Source organism: Salvelinus namaycush, chromosome 29, assembly GCF_016432855.1.
Source record: "Salvelinus namaycush isolate Seneca chromosome 29, SaNama_1.0, whole genome shotgun sequence".
Taxonomy (NCBI): domain Eukaryota; kingdom Metazoa; phylum Chordata; class Actinopteri; order Salmoniformes; family Salmonidae; genus Salvelinus; species Salvelinus namaycush.
Genome location: NC_052335.1, coordinates 30,692,910 through 30,709,036, shown reverse-complemented (window position 1 = coordinate 30,709,036; position 16,127 = coordinate 30,692,910). Strand labels below are relative to the sequence as shown.

The window sequence follows — 16,127 nt, the reverse complement described above, 5'->3', positions numbered from 1 at the left end:
TTTAGTATGATATGTTACATTTCGTATGATATGTATTAATTTGTAGATATCCATCATCCATTCCATATGATATGTTACGAATTACAATTTGTATTATATTTTGCAAAACATACAATATGTAACAATTCCAATTTGTTGTGACTAACGTTAGCTAGGTGGCTAGCTGGTTACGGTTAGGGGAAGGGTTAGCTAAAAGGGTAAGTTAGGGGAAGGGTTAGCTAACATGCTAAGTAGTTACAAAGTAGCTACAAAGTAAGTGAAAAGTTGCTAATGCGCTAAAATGCTAAAGTTGTCACTGATGAGATTCAAACACTTGAGGCTGGGGTGGATGGGTGGGCGTATAACACGAAAGGTTGCGTTTTTGAATCTCATCAGTGACAACTTTAGCATTTTAGCTCATTAGCAAATGTTCACTTACTTTATCACACTAATTTGATGGTCCCGGTTTTACATTTACTATGAGACCAGGCTGCAACTCCACAAGCTTCAGAGAAAACATCTGTCTGAGTTTGACCAAATAATCCCATCATTATTGGTCTCTTCAGAGATAGCGACTAGAAGAGAGTACACATGATAATTGATGGCGCGAGCGTAGGACATTTCACTTTATGCTAAACATGAGATGACTGACACGAACATGTGATCCAATGCCACGAATATTTGCTTTTGCTGGCTTTTAAATGTTGAGTCGGATTCAAAAGTGAGGTGATCTACCTTTTCCTGAATTTGTATCCAAAATGATCTCACTGAACTCGTCAGAACGCACAGATGTGTGTGGGAACCGGACTGTCTCTATTTTCTCCTCCAAACTCGCACCTGGTGCTGATATAGGTGTGGGAATTACAATCCTGTCAATCGGTGAGTTGGACTTTGTTATTATCACTTTCATATCTGATCATCTAGAAAATGTATCCTAGAATATAGACACGCTGATGTTGATGCCTAGTTGATTGAGATTTATAGCACATGTTATTATTATTTTTATTTTAGTGGTCAGGTTCTTCCTACAAATTACACTTTAGAATGAACCGTGCGCTATACAACGACTTTGTGGGCAATAGTAAATCATACAGATGTATGTGTAAAATATTTGAAATGTTTGTTTCACAGACTTTATTCATATTTTAAAGTATTTCATGTAGCTTATTTGTGGTATGTAAGTTATCCACAGTACTATGTATAGCCACCTACATACAGTATACTGCATTCGGGAAGGATTCAGACTCCTTGACTTTTTAAACATTTTGTTACGTTACAGACTTACTCTAAAATGTATTAAATAGTTTCTACACACAATACCCCATAATGACAAAACAAAAACAGGTTGAATTTTTTTGTGCAAATGCATAAAAAAAACTGAAATATCACATTTATTCAGACCCTTTATTCAGTACTTTGTTGAAGTACCTTTGGCAGCTATTACGGCCTTGAGTCTTCTTGGGTATGAAGCTACAACTTGGCACACCTGTATTTGGGGAGTTTCTCCAATTCTTCTCTGCAGATCCTCTCAAGCTCTGTCAGGTTGGATAGGGAGGGTTGCTGCACAGCTATTTTCAGGTCTCTCCAGGGATGTTAGATCGGGTTCAAGTCCGGGCTCTGGCTGGGCCACTCAAGGACATTCAGAGACTTGTCCGGAAGCCATGCCTGTGTTGTCTTGGCTGTGTGCTTAGGCTCGTTGTCCTGTTGGAAGCTAAACCTTCACCCCAGTCTGAAGTCCTGAGTGCTCTGGAGCAGGATCTCATCAAATATCTTTCTGTACTTTGCTCAGTTCATCATCCCTCGATCCTGATTATTTATGTATTTCTTAATTCAATTATTTCACTTTTAGATTAGTGTGTATTGTGAATTGTTAGATACTACTGCGCTATTGGAGCCCGGAACACAGGCATTTAGCTACACTCTCAATAACATCTGCTAAATATGTGTATGTGACCAATAAAATATGATTTGATTTGATTTTGACTAGTCTCCCAGTCCCTGCCGCTGAAAAACATCCCCACAACGTGATGCTGCCACCACCATGTTTCGCCGTAGGGATGGTGCAAGGGTTTCCTCCAGACGTCACGCTTGGCATTCAGGCCAAAGAGTTCAATCTTGGTTTCATTAGACCAGAGAATCTTGTTTCTCATGGTCTGAGAGTCCATTTTCTTAATCTTTTCATCATCCTTTCATTTGTCTCTGTGTCAGGCCAGGAGGTTGGTGGCACCTTATTTGGGGAGGACGGGCTCATGGCAATGGCTGGAGCGGAATAAGTGGTTTCCATGTGTTTGATGCCATTCCATTCGCTCTGTTCCAGCCATTATTATGAGCTGTCCTCCCCTCAGCAGCCTCCACTGGTGTCAGGGGTGTTATTTGTACCTCTATTGGAATATCTGACAGTCTTATTGTAGAAACAGAAATCACACACTATCAAAGTCTTCTTCCTTTAGGGTTCAGTAGTTCATGTGTTTGTTGTACGGGCCTACTTCATTTCAGTATTGCGGACACATGTTATTGCAGACATGGGTTATTATTTTGAGTCACCTGAATGCCTTATTGCCTGGAACAGCTACTATTTCAGGAAATCCATCACTCTCTATCCACGGTGACTTATGGCTCAGAGGTTCCTTAGTGGTGTATTCCCTCTGTGTCCAGCAGAGTTATTTCTCACACCTCCTCTGTGATGTTTACATAGTGAGTGAACACACTACAGGGGGTTAGCTGTGATTGCCAGCCAAAAACCTTAACAGTAGAAAGGTCATCCGGTGACTGGTATCTGTCTTACAGGAACATGATACTGTAGGTCTTATATAATGTCAGGTGTAATACATGGAAGCGTTGGTTTAATATTTCAGACAGGTTATATTCAGGATCCATTCTGATCACTGCTTGAGGAAACTTTCTTTCTGAAGATACCTGTGGTTATTGCACCAGATCTTACTGTATATATTCAGACTACCATGAGAAATTACATGTCAGAATGTACGGTGCCCTATATTTTGACATGATCAAACCATATCAATATAACATTTCCAACATCCCATACACTCTTATCCCTAATTGAGAGAAAACTTTTATTTATTTTACCTTTATTTTAGCAGGTCTCATTGAGATTAAGGTATCTTGTTCAAGGGAGCCCTGCATCACACAATTACACAACAAATGACACAATAGGAAATACACAAGAAAATAGAAAAACCATTAATGAAAAACAATCCAACGATAGACCATATCAATCATCACTCTCTTCTCCCATCTCTATAGAGATTCTTTGTATCCCCTTTCTTGTCTCTCTTCCAACCAGTGCTTCTGTCCGTCCTCGGCAACGGCCTGGTGCTGGTCATCTCCTACCGACGGAGGAAGAAGATGGTGGGTTCAGAGCTCCTCTGCGTCAACCTGGCCGTGGTAGATTTCCTATGTTGCATCTGTTTCTACCCGCTGTCCATTCTGTCATCGTTTAACCATGCCTGGCTGGGGCACCACGTCACGTGCGTCTACTACGGTCTGGGCTGCTACATATTCGGCCTGTGCGGGATGTTCACCATCGCCGCCATCAGCGTGACCCGGTATCTGAAAACATTCTATAACCTGGTCTATGGTGAGTAGAGCCTAGTCTATTTGGAGGGGGGGGGGGGGGGGGGGGGGGGGGGGGGGGGGGCAGCCTGGTCTATGGTGAGTAGAGCCTAGTCTATTTGGAGGGGGGCAGCCTGGTCTATGGTGAGTAGAGCCTAGTCTATTTGGGTGGGGGGGGGGCAGCCTGGTCTATGGTGAGTAGAGCCTAGTCTATTTGGGTGGGGGGGGGGGGGGGCAGCCTGGTCTATGGTGAGTAGAGCCTAGTCTATTTGGAGGGGGGGGGGGGGGGGCAGCCTGGTCTATGGTGAGTAGAGCCTAGTCTATTTGGAGGGGGGGGGGGGACAGCCTGGTCTATGGTGAGTAGAGCCTAGTCTATTTGGAGGGGGGGCAGCCTGGTCTATGGTGAGTAGAGCCTAGTCTATTTGGGTGGGGGGGGGGCAGCCTGGTCTATGGTGAGTAGAGCCTAGTCTATTTGGGTGGGGGGGGGGGGGGGCAGCCTGGTCTATGGTGAGTAGAGCCTAGTCTATTTGGAGGGGGGGGGGGGGGGCAGCCTGGTCTATGGTGAGTAGAGCCTAGTCTATTTGGAGGGGGGGCAGCCTGGTCTATGGTGAGTAGAGCCTAGTCTATTTGGGTGGGGGGGGGGGGGGGGGCAGCCTGGTCTATGGTGAGTAGAGCCTAGTCTATTTGGGTGGGGGGACAGCCTGGTCTATGGTGAGTAGAGCCTAGTCTATTTGGAGGGGGGGCAGCCTGGTCTATGGTGAGTAGAGCCTAGTCTATTTGGATGGGGGGGGGGGGGGGGGGGGGGGGGCGGCATCCTGGAGTACCAACCAGTTAGTTGGGTTTGCATGTTTGGGACTATTCTATTGGTTTTGTTGTACCAGGCAAGGTCAATATTACATTTACATTTTAGTAATTTAGCAGATGCTCTTATCCAGAGCGACTTATAGGAGTAATTAGGGTCAAGTGCCTTGCACAAGGGCACATCGGCAGATTTTCACTTAGTCCTGTCGGGGTTTTCGAACCAGCGACCAAAATATTTCACCAGGCTAAGTGAATGCTAGACTCCCTACAAGCTTACCCAACCTAGCTGCTGCACACTACACAAAGTACAGATACCCCCCAAAACGACTTAATAGTACTTTAAAGTATTTTTACTTAAGTCATTTACACAACTGCTCACAGCTGCTGCACAATGCACAAACAAAGTACAGATACCCCCAAAAATTACTTAAGTAGTACTTTAAAGTATTTTTTACTTAAGTAATTTATAGAACTGCTCCCAGCTGCTGCATACTACACAAACAACCACTGACTCAGTGTGACGTTAAGTGAACAACAACATGAATCGAAATAGCTGATATCATCGTGATATGAAAATCACACTCAGGACCATGAAGCCAATAGAGAGTGTCTGTGTTGTTCTGTGTTGTGTTATCTGTAAGCGGTGTGTGTGTGTATGGTGTGTGTGTGTGCGCATGGTGTGTGTGTGTGTGTGCGCATGTGTAGTGTATTTGTGTGTGTGTAGTGTGTGTGTGTGTATTGTGTATGTGTGTGTGGGTGTGTGTGTGTATGGTGTGTGTGTAGTGTGTGTGTGCACGTGTGTGTGTGTGTGTGTGTGTGTGTGTGTGTATGGTGTGTGTGCGTGCGTGTGTGTGTCATCCTGCTCCCGAGTGGCGCAGCGGTCTAAGGCACTGCATCTCAGCGTCACTACAGACCCTGGTTTGATTCCAGGCTGTATCACAACTGGCCGTGATTGGGAGTCCCATAGGGCGGCGCAAAATTGGCCCAGCGTTGTCCGGGTTAGGGTTTGGGGGTAGGCTGTCGTTGTAAATAAGAATTTGTTCTTAACTGACTTGCCTAGTTAAATAAATGTTATGTAAAATATAAATCCTGTTTGTGTCCATTGGGGTCTTTCCAGGAAGTCTCCAGGGACTAATATACAGTACCTTCAGACAGTATCCATACCACTTGACTTTTTCCACATTTTGTTCTGTTACAATGTGGGATTCAAATGGATTTGTCATTTTTTGTCAACCATCTACAAAAAATACTCTGTAATGTCAAAGTGGAAAGAAAAATCGAACATTTGTTAAACAAAAAATATAAAAAATAAAACACTAATATATCTTAATTTATATTCAACCTCCTGAGTCAATGTTACAGTCACCTTTGACAGTGATTACAGCTGTGTCTTTCTGGGTAAGTCTCTTAGAGCATTCCACACCTGGATTGTGAAACATTTGCCCATTATTATTTAACAAATTCTTCAAGCTCTGTCAAATTGGTTGTTGATCATTGCTAGAGAACCATTTTCAGGCCTTGCCATAGATTTTCAAGTAGATTTAAGTCAAACTGTAACTCGCCACTCAGGAACATTCACTGTCTTCTTGGTAAGCATATCCAGTGTAGATTTGGCCTTGTGTTTTAGGTTATTGTCCTGCTGAAAGGTGAATTCATCTTCCAGTGTCTGATGGAAAGCAGACTGAACCAGGTTATGTCAGCTATTATGCCATATTATGACCGTGTCATAACGTGTTATGATGCTGGATGTCAAGTAAAGTGTAACCATATTATAATATATGACAATATGACATGATCATACAAAGCGGGCAACGTCCTGCTTACAGACATCAACAACGACAAACTTAAAATCTGCGAAGACTACCACTACTACCACTACTGTTGTTGATGATGATATCAGTAAACAGGAAATCACCACTCTGTATGATGATGTCATGCTTTCAAAGCTCTGCGGTTTAAGAGCCCAGTTTTTTCTCTGTGGTATATTTATAGGCTGTATTTATAATGTATTGCATACACATTTATAGGTAGTTATACAGGCTTGATCTCTCTTTTGTTGTAGCACCATCCCTAGGGTGGCTATAACAGAACGCTTGCTGCCCTGTTCTGTCCCTAGGGTGGCTATAACAGAACGCTTGCTGCCCTGTTCTGTCCCTAGGGTGGCTATAACAGAACGCTTGCTGCCCTGTTCTGTCCCTAGGGTGGCTATAACAGAACGCTTGCTGCCCTGTTCTGTCCCTAGGGTGGCTATAACAGAACGCTTGCTGCCCTGTTCTGTCCCTAGGGTGGCTATAACAGAACGCTTGCTGCCCTGTTCTGTCCCTAGGGTGGCTATAACAGAACGCTTGCTGCCCTGTTCTGTCCCTAGGGTGGCTATAACAGAACGCTTGCTGCCCTGTTCTGTCCCTAGGGTGGCTATAACAGAACGCTTGCTGCCCTGTTCTGTCCCTAGGGTGGCTATAACAGAACGCTTGCTGCCCTGTTCTGTCCCTAGGGTGGCTATAACAGAACGCTTGCTGCCCTGTTCTGTACCTAGGGTGGCTATAACAGAACGCTTGCTGCCCTGTTCTGTACCTAGGGTGGCTATAACAGAATGCTTGCTGCCCTGTTCTGTCCCTAGGGTGGCTATAACAGAACGCTTGCTGCCCTGTTCTGTACCTAGGGTGGCTATAACAGAACGCTTGCTGCCCTGTTCTGTACCTAGGGTGGCTATAACAGAACGCTTGCTGCCCTGTTCTGTACCTAGGGTGGCTATAACAGAACGCTTGCTGCCCTGTTCTGTACCTAGGGTGGCTATAACAGAACGCTTGCTGCCCTGTTCTGTACCTAGGGTGGCTATAACAGAACGCTTGCTGCCCTGTTCTGTCCCTAGGGTGGCTATAACAGAACGCTTGCTGCCCTGTTCTGTACCTAGGGTGGCTATAACAGAACGCTTGCTGCCCTGTTCTGTACCTAGGGTGGCTATAACAGAACGCTTGCTGCCCTGTTCTGTACCTAGGGTGGCTATAACAGAACGCTTGCTGCCCTGTTCTGTCCCTAGGGTGGCTATAACAGAACGCTTGCTGCCCTGTTCTGTCCCTTGCTCTGATCTGAAAGACATTAAAGACAATATGGGCACAATTCCACCTAGCCTATCACAGGGTAAGGTGGAGGTGCTGTAATACTACAATACCTTGGAAAACTAAATGAAGTGCCTATGAGAGGGGGCTAAGGATCGATTTGGATTTGAGCGTCTCCTGTCTCGCTCTCACTTTGTGTTTCAAAATCAAATCAAATTTTATTTGTCACATACACATGGTTAGCAGATGTTAATGCGAGTGTAGCGAAATGCTTGTGCTTCTAGTTCCGACAATGCAGTAATAACCAACAAGTAATCTAACCTAACAATTCCACAACTACTACCTTATACACACAAGTGTAAAGGGATAAAGAATATGTACATAAGATATATGAATGAGTGATGGTACAGAACGGCATAGGCAAGATGCAGTAGATGGTATCGAGTACAGTATATACATATGAGATGAGTCATGTAGGGTATGTAAACATAAAAGTGCATAGTTTAAAGTGGCTAGTGATACATGTATTACATAAAGATGGCACGATGCAGTAGATGATATAGAGTACAGTATATACATATACATTATATTAAGTGGCATTGTTTAAAGTGGCTAGTGATACATTTTTGATCAATTTCCATCAATTTCCATTATTAAAGTGAGCTGGAGTTGAGTCAGTATGTTGGCAGCAGCCACTCGAGTAGTGGTGGCTGTTTAACAGTCTGATGGCATTGAGATAGAAGATGTTTTGCAGTCTCTCAGTCCCTGCTTTGATGCACCTGTACTGACCTCGCCTTCTGGATGATAGGACCGTCTGGTCCTCCTTCCCCTTGTTCGGCTGGAGCGAGTACAGGCAGTGGCTCGGGTGGTGAACAGGCAGTGGCTCGGGTGGTTGTTGTCCTTGATGATCTTTATGGCCTTCCTGTGACATCGGGTGGTGTAGGTGTCCTGGAGGGCGGGTAGTTTGCCCCCAGTGATGCGTTGTGCAGACCTCACTATTCTCTGGAGAGCCTTTTGGTTGTGGGCGGAGCAGTTGCCGTACCAGGCGGTGATACAGCCCGACAGGATGTTCTCAATTGTGCATCTGTAGAAGTTTGTGAGTGTCTGTCTGTCTGTCTGTCTGTCTGTCTGTCTGTCTGTCTGTCTGTCTGTCTGTCTGTCTGTCTGTCTGTCTGTCTGTCTGTCTGTCTGTCTGTCTGTCTGTCTGTCTGTCTGTCTGTCTGTCTGTCTGTCTGTCTGTCTGTATGCCCAGTGGCTCCCGAGTGGCGCAGCAGTCTAAGGCACTGCATCTCAGTGCAAGAGGCGTCACTGCAGTCCCTGTTTCACATCTAGCCGTAATTGGGAGTCCCATTTGGCGGCGCACAATTGGCCCAGCGTCGTCCGGGTTTTGCTGTGGTAGGCCGTCATTGTAATAAGAATTCGTTTTTAGCTGTCTTGCCAAGTTAAATAAAGATTAGATTTAAAAAATGTAATAATAATCTCTCTCTCGCTCTCTCGCACCCCTCTCTCTCTCTCACTCTCTCACACACACCTCTCTATCTTTCTCTCTCCCTCTCTCTCTTTGTCTCTCCAATTAACTAGTAGCAGGGCTTTCCGCTCTCCTGTGTTAATTGTAAGAGACGAGTAGGGTGCTCAGCCCTGAGTACTGGGATCAGGTGTGGATTAGGACAGGAGATGAGGGGAATAATACCACGGGACAGGTTAGTCATCAGTCAGTCTTCTTATCTCAGTCGGGAGCCTGTGAGATCGATTGGTGCTCTCTAAATACCATCTATGTGTCAGATCAATGGAGACCACATAGCATTTCTTTTGGAGAAATGGCCTTATTTGCCCATGGACTTTACATTTATGTGCCATAACTGCAATATTTTTAAGCCAATATTCTATAAGACAGGTATTCAAGGTATTCAAGCAGTAGAGAATTTGAGGTGCGGTACTCAGTACTGGTGTGTTCTGGCCCAAATCAAGCACTGATTAATCACTGAATCATCCAAACACAATGACAATCCCAGATGTCACCCTCCCTTTAAGAATGTAACCAGGCGATGGATGTCTCTTTCCTTGCAGCAGTCTGGCTGGATGGCGCCAACATCCGACTGGTGTGCTGTGCCTCGTGGCTAATCGCCGCCGTCTGGTCCTCCTTCCCCTTGTTCGGCTGGGGCGAGTACGTCCCCGAGCCCTACGGCCTGTCCTGTACCATCGCCTGGCACAGCTACCACACCTCCTTTAAAGACGCCTTCTACGTCATCTGTTCCTTCTCTTGTTTCATGCTGGTGCCCGTCCTGCTCATCGTGATGTCCCAGATGCAGATCCTCTATAAAGTCTATCATTTCACCTACGCCTTGTCAGCCCGGGGGATCCGGACCAACCTGCGCCATGCCGAAAAACGTCTCTCCATGGTGAGAAGGGTTTTATGTCCTGCTTAAAGAGGAACCAGGGCAATGTGCCTGAACCTCTCTGACTCAGTGGAGGACTGTCTGTCACAGTGCATACGTCTTTCACTCAGGGAGAGCGGATGTAGAGCTTACTGCAGCGCTAGATACAACTTTTACCTTCTGTCACAGTGAACATAGTATCTTTATATTTGATACAAGACCAATCGATTGTCAGATATTCCATACAAGGTTTTCACATACAGTACCACCCCAGTCAAAAGTTAGGACACATCTACTCATTCTAAGGGTTTTTCTTTATTTTTACTATTTTCTACATTGTAGAATAATAGTGAAGACATTAAAACTATGAAATAACACATATGGAATCATGTGGTAACCAAAAAAGTGTTAAACAGATCTGTTCATCCTGTCATATGCTCTGGCATTATACAGTCTGGATGACATCTTATGTCATATGTTATTACATGCTACGTAAGAGTCTACATACCAGATGTTATAACAGGGTGTTATGTCATTTATTAACCTCTGTGTCACATTATTACATTGAATGGAATGATGTGCGTCATAACCATGTAATATGCCCTTATAGAGTGTGCACATACACCTTAAGTAAAGTGACATTCATTTGAGGTGGTATAAAACAGTTATGAATGTGCTTATACCACGGAATGAGTTGAAAGTATCACAAAAAAAGGACACGTTATAATAACCAATAACACAAAATAGAAATAGAATTATAAAGGGCTCGATTTTGTCGTTCTAAGCATATGCAATGTGTCTGCTTCTGACATAAAATAAACGTTTGACTTCCACACAAAATTACTTTACTTATTTTAGGTTTAAGGAAGTGTGAAGGCCGCATTCTTTATTGTAGAGTTATGTATTTATATCCGCCTGCTCAAGACAAATTCAGCCATTGCTTTGCCAAATACACGTTCATACGACAGAGGACGTTGACATGGTCCTAGTAAGGTCTGGGTGGCTGTCTTCTGACTTATAAAATGGTGGGAAATCAATCAAATCAGTCATGTAAATATATGCATATTTTTTCAAAGTAATTCTAGTACCCAATTTCGGGGACTGTCAGCTTAAAAGGCTAGTTTGCTAGCTACGGGAGGAATTAACTGAGGGATGGGGCTGGAGAAATGTAAACACTCCAATGTATAGACAGAGCTATGGATGCAAGGATTGACCATCCATGATATCAAAATTATAGTGGAACAATGTTTTGAGGCTATTTTTTGTGTTTACTTTTATTTTGTTAACAAACATTTGAGTAAAACAAGCTTATATTTTGGGTTCTGATGGGTTACTACAGTTGAACTAAACTCATGAGGCATTTATTCAGTTATATTCTTCAAGGATTAATGGGTACTTATCATTCATTTATAAAGAGATGTCGGCTCATCATGTGGCAAACCTAGTTACAGTAGCTACAGCAAATAGCATGGATAATAAAAAACAATAGTTAGCTTGAGTTAAATAACGTGTATTATGATGAAAAGGTAATTGTGTTTAAAGTGTACGTGAAAGAGGATGTTAATGTGCAATGTGCTACAGAGTACTTTTTTTCATTCCAAAGGGTGGCTACTTTGAAGAATCATAAATCTAAAATATATTTTGATAGGTTTAACACTTCTTTGGTTACTACATGATTCCACTATTTCATAGTTTTGATGTCTTTTGACTGGTGCTGTATGTTCTTTGAGAAGTTTAAAAGATTTATCATGCTTGTGACTATTTCTCTACTACGGATGTCCTTTGTCGTTTCAAATGCTGCGTTTACACAGGCAGTCCAATTCTGACATTTTGCCCAATTATTGTCAAAAGAGCAGATTTTAAAAAATCTGAATTGGGCTGCCTGTGTCAATGCAGCCCAAGGCACGTATGCCATTTTTGGGCTGCATTTTGCTCAGTAATGTCAGTACAGAAGTCAGTACTAGTGGTGTCATTAGGTAGGCTTGAATTAGCTGCATATACAGAAGCCAACTCTAACGCTGAAAGAGTTGGCTTTAGTACATACTGTATATTTGAATCTACCCAATGATACCAGTTATTGTATGAGAGCTTACGAGATAGAGTTGGATTTAGGCCTCCCGAGTGGCGCAGCGGTGTAAGGTACTGCATCGCAGCGCTAGAGGCGTCACTACAGACCTGGGTTCGATCCCAGGCTGTGTCGCACAATTGGCCCAGTATCGTCTGGGTTAGGGGAGGGTTTGGCCGGCTGGGATGTCCTTGTCCCATCGTGCTCAAGTGACTCCTTGTGGCAGGCCGGGAGCATGCACACTGACTTTGGTCGCCAGCTGTACAGTGTTTCCTCCAACACATTGGTGCGGCTGGCTTCTGGGTTAAGTGAGCAGTGTGTCAAGAAGCAGTGTTGCTTGGCGAGGTCGTGTTTCGGAGGACGCATGGCTCTCGACCTTCGCCTCTCCCAAGTTTGTATGGGAGTTGCAACGATGGGACAAGACTGTAACTACCAATTGGGGGTAAAAAGTTAAATTTAGCAAATAATGTATGGATTTGGGTCTAGATATTGGACACAACATAATGTCTCTGTCGTCCCCCTCAGATGTTCTTCTGCATCAGCCTTGGCTTTGTGACGGCCTGGGCTCCCTACGCCGTTGTCTCCTTCCTCTTCATCTTCCACAAGGACAACAGGTACATGGCTCCTGGGGGCTTCGTGTTCCCCGCACTGTTCGCCAAGAGCTCCCACGTCTACAACCCCTTCATCTACTTCTACTTCAACAAGGCCTTCCGTCAGGAGCTGCGCTGCCTGTTGCGCTCCTTCTGCCCCCGGTTAGCCGGGAACCGTGTGGGGGTCCGCTCTGCCACGGGCCAGGAGGGACTCCCCGGGGGGCCACATCCCATCCAGATCCAGCTCAAGGAGCTGGGGATGTCTGGAGGGGGAGTCCTAGGGGAGGAATAGCAGTAAGGACACGGGGAGCACACTTTGGGGCGATCTCCTGCTGAGTGTCCAAGATCAGAGTGACCCCCTCGGGTGTGGACCATAGACCTGTCCAGTGCTTGACTTGGGCAGGAGCTCACCGGAGCTGAGCACCAGCACCTCAAATGTTCTACTGCTTGAGTTCCTGTTCCTCTTATAGAATATGAACTCAAAAGTATTGTGGAGTTCTTGCACCTAAATATGAACAGTATTGGCACCCAAAATGAGTACCGGCACCTATTTCAATTCAAGTCAAGCACTGGCACCTGTCTAATAGTTCCTTCCCATCCCCACCTGAACACTGATTGGATGATGAGAAAGAGAGGGGAGTGGACTTTGCAATAGGTTTGCTATAAGTTGAAAAGTGAATCGGGGTTGGTGCTCCTGAGACTGAGGCTGAATCACAAATCAGTCCCTTCCCCTCATCCCTCAGCCCTCCATTTGCGTGTTCACACGTGCCTCCACAATATGCACAAGTGTCTGACAGCTAAGGGAGTGAAAATGATCGAAGGTGTAAGGGCTTATTAGCCACTTTAACTGAGCCAGCAAGTTACATGTTGCGTTTATGTTTGTTCAGTATATATGCCATGTGCATTTTGTTCGTGTCTGAGTTTGAGATGAAATATCTCCCAAATTAAATGTTTGACTGTTACTGTAAAATGACATGGGGAATTTGTTCATTTGAATTTCATGCTTGTTTTATTATTTAAATGTGGAACATGAATTACATAATTTAAGTCACGAGTGTGTCCTGAAGTTGATGGGTTTATTTGATCCCATTGCCACTCTTAAAGTCACCCTCAAAGTTTTGTCAGTAGCACGTGACATTGGAGGGCCCTCCCAGTGAGTTGGTAGGGGGGAAGGGGCTGGTTTGGGATTCCCAGTGAGACTTCTGAGAGCAGTACAGGAAGTACACAGGAAGTACATTGATCCTTCTGCAGAAGCAGTGACAGGGTGCTACCATAGGAGGGCCAGTGAGACCAGAGACAAAGAGCTGAGGCCACAGAACCAGGAAGAGGCCAGGAAAGACTCCCAGCCAATAGGAAGAGATCAGCATAATGGTATGGTAACACACAGACAGCACTGGACTAGAGTACAAGATGAGAACAAGGAGTAAAAACATTTTTGTCTTGTAAAAACTAAAATTTGCCAATTATTAATAGCATTTCAGTCCTAAGTGGATTTATAAGAATACCTAAATTGTAATGAAAACAACATGAAATCAGTGGTTTATGTATTAATCTTGTCCACCAGCTGGCTCGCTTTCTCTGTCTATATGGGGTAGCAATTGAGTTGGGGGACGAGGTTATGTACTGTTTGTATAGTCAGTCGTGTAATGTAGGGTAAACACAAATAAATGCAGTTTACACACTTTTGGGGGGGTGGACAGTTTACCCACCTTTTGAGAAAAATGCTTTGAAAGTTTAGGGAGCGTAACCTTTTTTCACTGCCACCGGTAATCAAAGCTTACCCACCATTTTTTTTTACCACTAGGCTACATCACTGGTATAGGTGATGACACTTTTAAATGACTGGGCTAAATTATGCATAAAAAACTCATGTATTTTGTTTTATTGTTACACTAGTGTTCCCCATGAATTTTAATTGTCTGTTAATACCTTCATCTTCTGATTAAGATTCCATAAGATTTGTACCTGTGCTTGAATGCACACAGTACATGGAGCTACAGTGCCTTCAGGAAGTATTCACACCCCTTGACTTTTTCCACATTTTGTTGCTACAGCCTGAATTTAAAATGGCTAAAATGTAGATTTTGTGTCACTGGTCTACACATAATACTGCATAATGTCAAAGTGGAATAATGTTTTTAGTAATTTTTACAAATTAATAAAAAATCTAAAGCTGAAATAATTATTTTGTTATAGCAAGACTAAATAATTTCAGAAGTAAAAATGTGCTAAACAAGTCAGATAATAAGTTGCATGGACTAATGATTTTTGAACGACTACCCAATCTCTGTACTCCATGCAATGATCTGTCAGGTTCCTCATTTGAGCAGTGAATTTCCAGCACAGATTCGACGACAATGAAGAGGGAGGTTTTCCAATGCCTTGCAAAGAAGGGCACCTATTGGTAGACAAAGAGAGATGGCGTCCTTCCTAACTCAGTTGACGGAGAGAAAGGACACCGCTCAGGGATTTCACCATGAGGCCAATGGTAACTTTAAAACAGTTTTTAGGATAAAAAGAAAAGGAATAGAGCTAAGCACAGGCAAAATCCCAGAGGAAAACCTGGTTCAGTCTGCTTTCAACAGAAACCGGGAGACAAATCCACCTTTTAGCAGGATAATAACCTAAAATGCAAAGCCAATTATACACTGGAGTTACTTACTAAGATGACATTGAGTGGCCTAATATACAGTTTTGACTTAAATCTGCTTGATTTAATCTATGGCAAGACCTGAAAATGGCTGTCTAGCAATGATCAACAAACAACTTGACAGAGCTTGAATAATTTTTAAAATAATAATGGGCAAATATTGTACAATCCAGGTTTGCAAAGCGCTTAGAGACTTATCCAGAAAGACTTGCAGCTGTAATTGCTACCGAAGGTGATTCTAACATGTATTGACTCAGGGGGTTGAACACATTACAGAGTATTTTGTGTAGATCGTTGACAGAAAATTAAAACTAAATCCATTTTAATCCCACTTTGTAACAGAACAAAATGTGGAATAAGTCACATTTTGAATACTGTCTGAAGACATTGTACATGTTGTGCCTATCTACATGTTGTGCCTATCTACATGGTGTACCTATCTACATGTTGTACCTATCTACATGTTGTACCTATCTACATGTTGTACCTATCTACATGTTGTACCTATCTACATGTTGTACCTATCTACATGATGTACCTATCTACATGTTGTACCTATCTACATGTTGTACCTATCTACATGTTGTACCTATCTACATGTTGTACCTATCTACATGTTGTACCTATCTACATGTTGTACCTATCTACATGTTGTACCTATCTACATGTTGTACCTATCTACATGTTGTACCTATCTACATGTTGTACCTATCTACATGTTGTACCTATCTACATGATTGTACCTATCTACATGTTGTACCTATCTACATGTTGTACCTATCTACATGTTGTACCTATCTACATGTTGTACCTATCTACATGTTGTACCTATCTACATGATTGTACTGACAGGATCAATTGGAAGGATGATTTTCACACATTGTGGTTATGGGTCAAAATCAATCTTCTCTTCATTTGATTGATTTGACCATCATTTCACCGTATTATCCAGACGAGCAGTGCTTTCAAATCTGTTGCCTTGTTCTATCCGTATCATCTATTGAGTTATCATAGGGGTTTTTACAATGTGATGCT

The 16,127-nt window shown here is 43.4% G+C and overlaps 1 protein-coding gene across 1 annotated transcript; it reads left to right on the top strand.

Annotated features, from left to right (window-relative positions):
• Positions 1 to 737: 737 nt before the first annotated feature.
• opn8c (opsin 8, group member c) lies at positions 738 to 12,734 on the top strand. Its single transcript, XM_038968440.1, has 4 exons — positions 738 to 858; positions 3,284 to 3,577; positions 9,480 to 9,811; positions 12,378 to 12,734. Exons 1-4 carry the CDS (start codon positions 738 to 740, stop codon positions 12,732 to 12,734), a joined length of 1,104 nt encoding a protein of 367 aa, XP_038824368.1.
• Positions 12,735 to 16,127: the final 3,393 nt, after the last annotated feature.

Coding starts and splice junctions, on each gene's coding strand:
- opn8c (XM_038968440.1), top strand. CDS start 738: ATGATCTCACTGAACTCGTCAGAACGCACAGATGTGTGTGGGAACCGG. Junction 3,578..9,479: donor ATTCTATAACCTGGTCTATG/GTGAGTAGAGCC, acceptor CTTTCCTTGCAG/CAGTCTGGCTGGATGGCGCC. Junction 9,812..12,377: donor CCGAAAAACGTCTCTCCATG/GTGAGAAGGGTT, acceptor CGTCCCCCTCAG/ATGTTCTTCTGCATCAGCCT.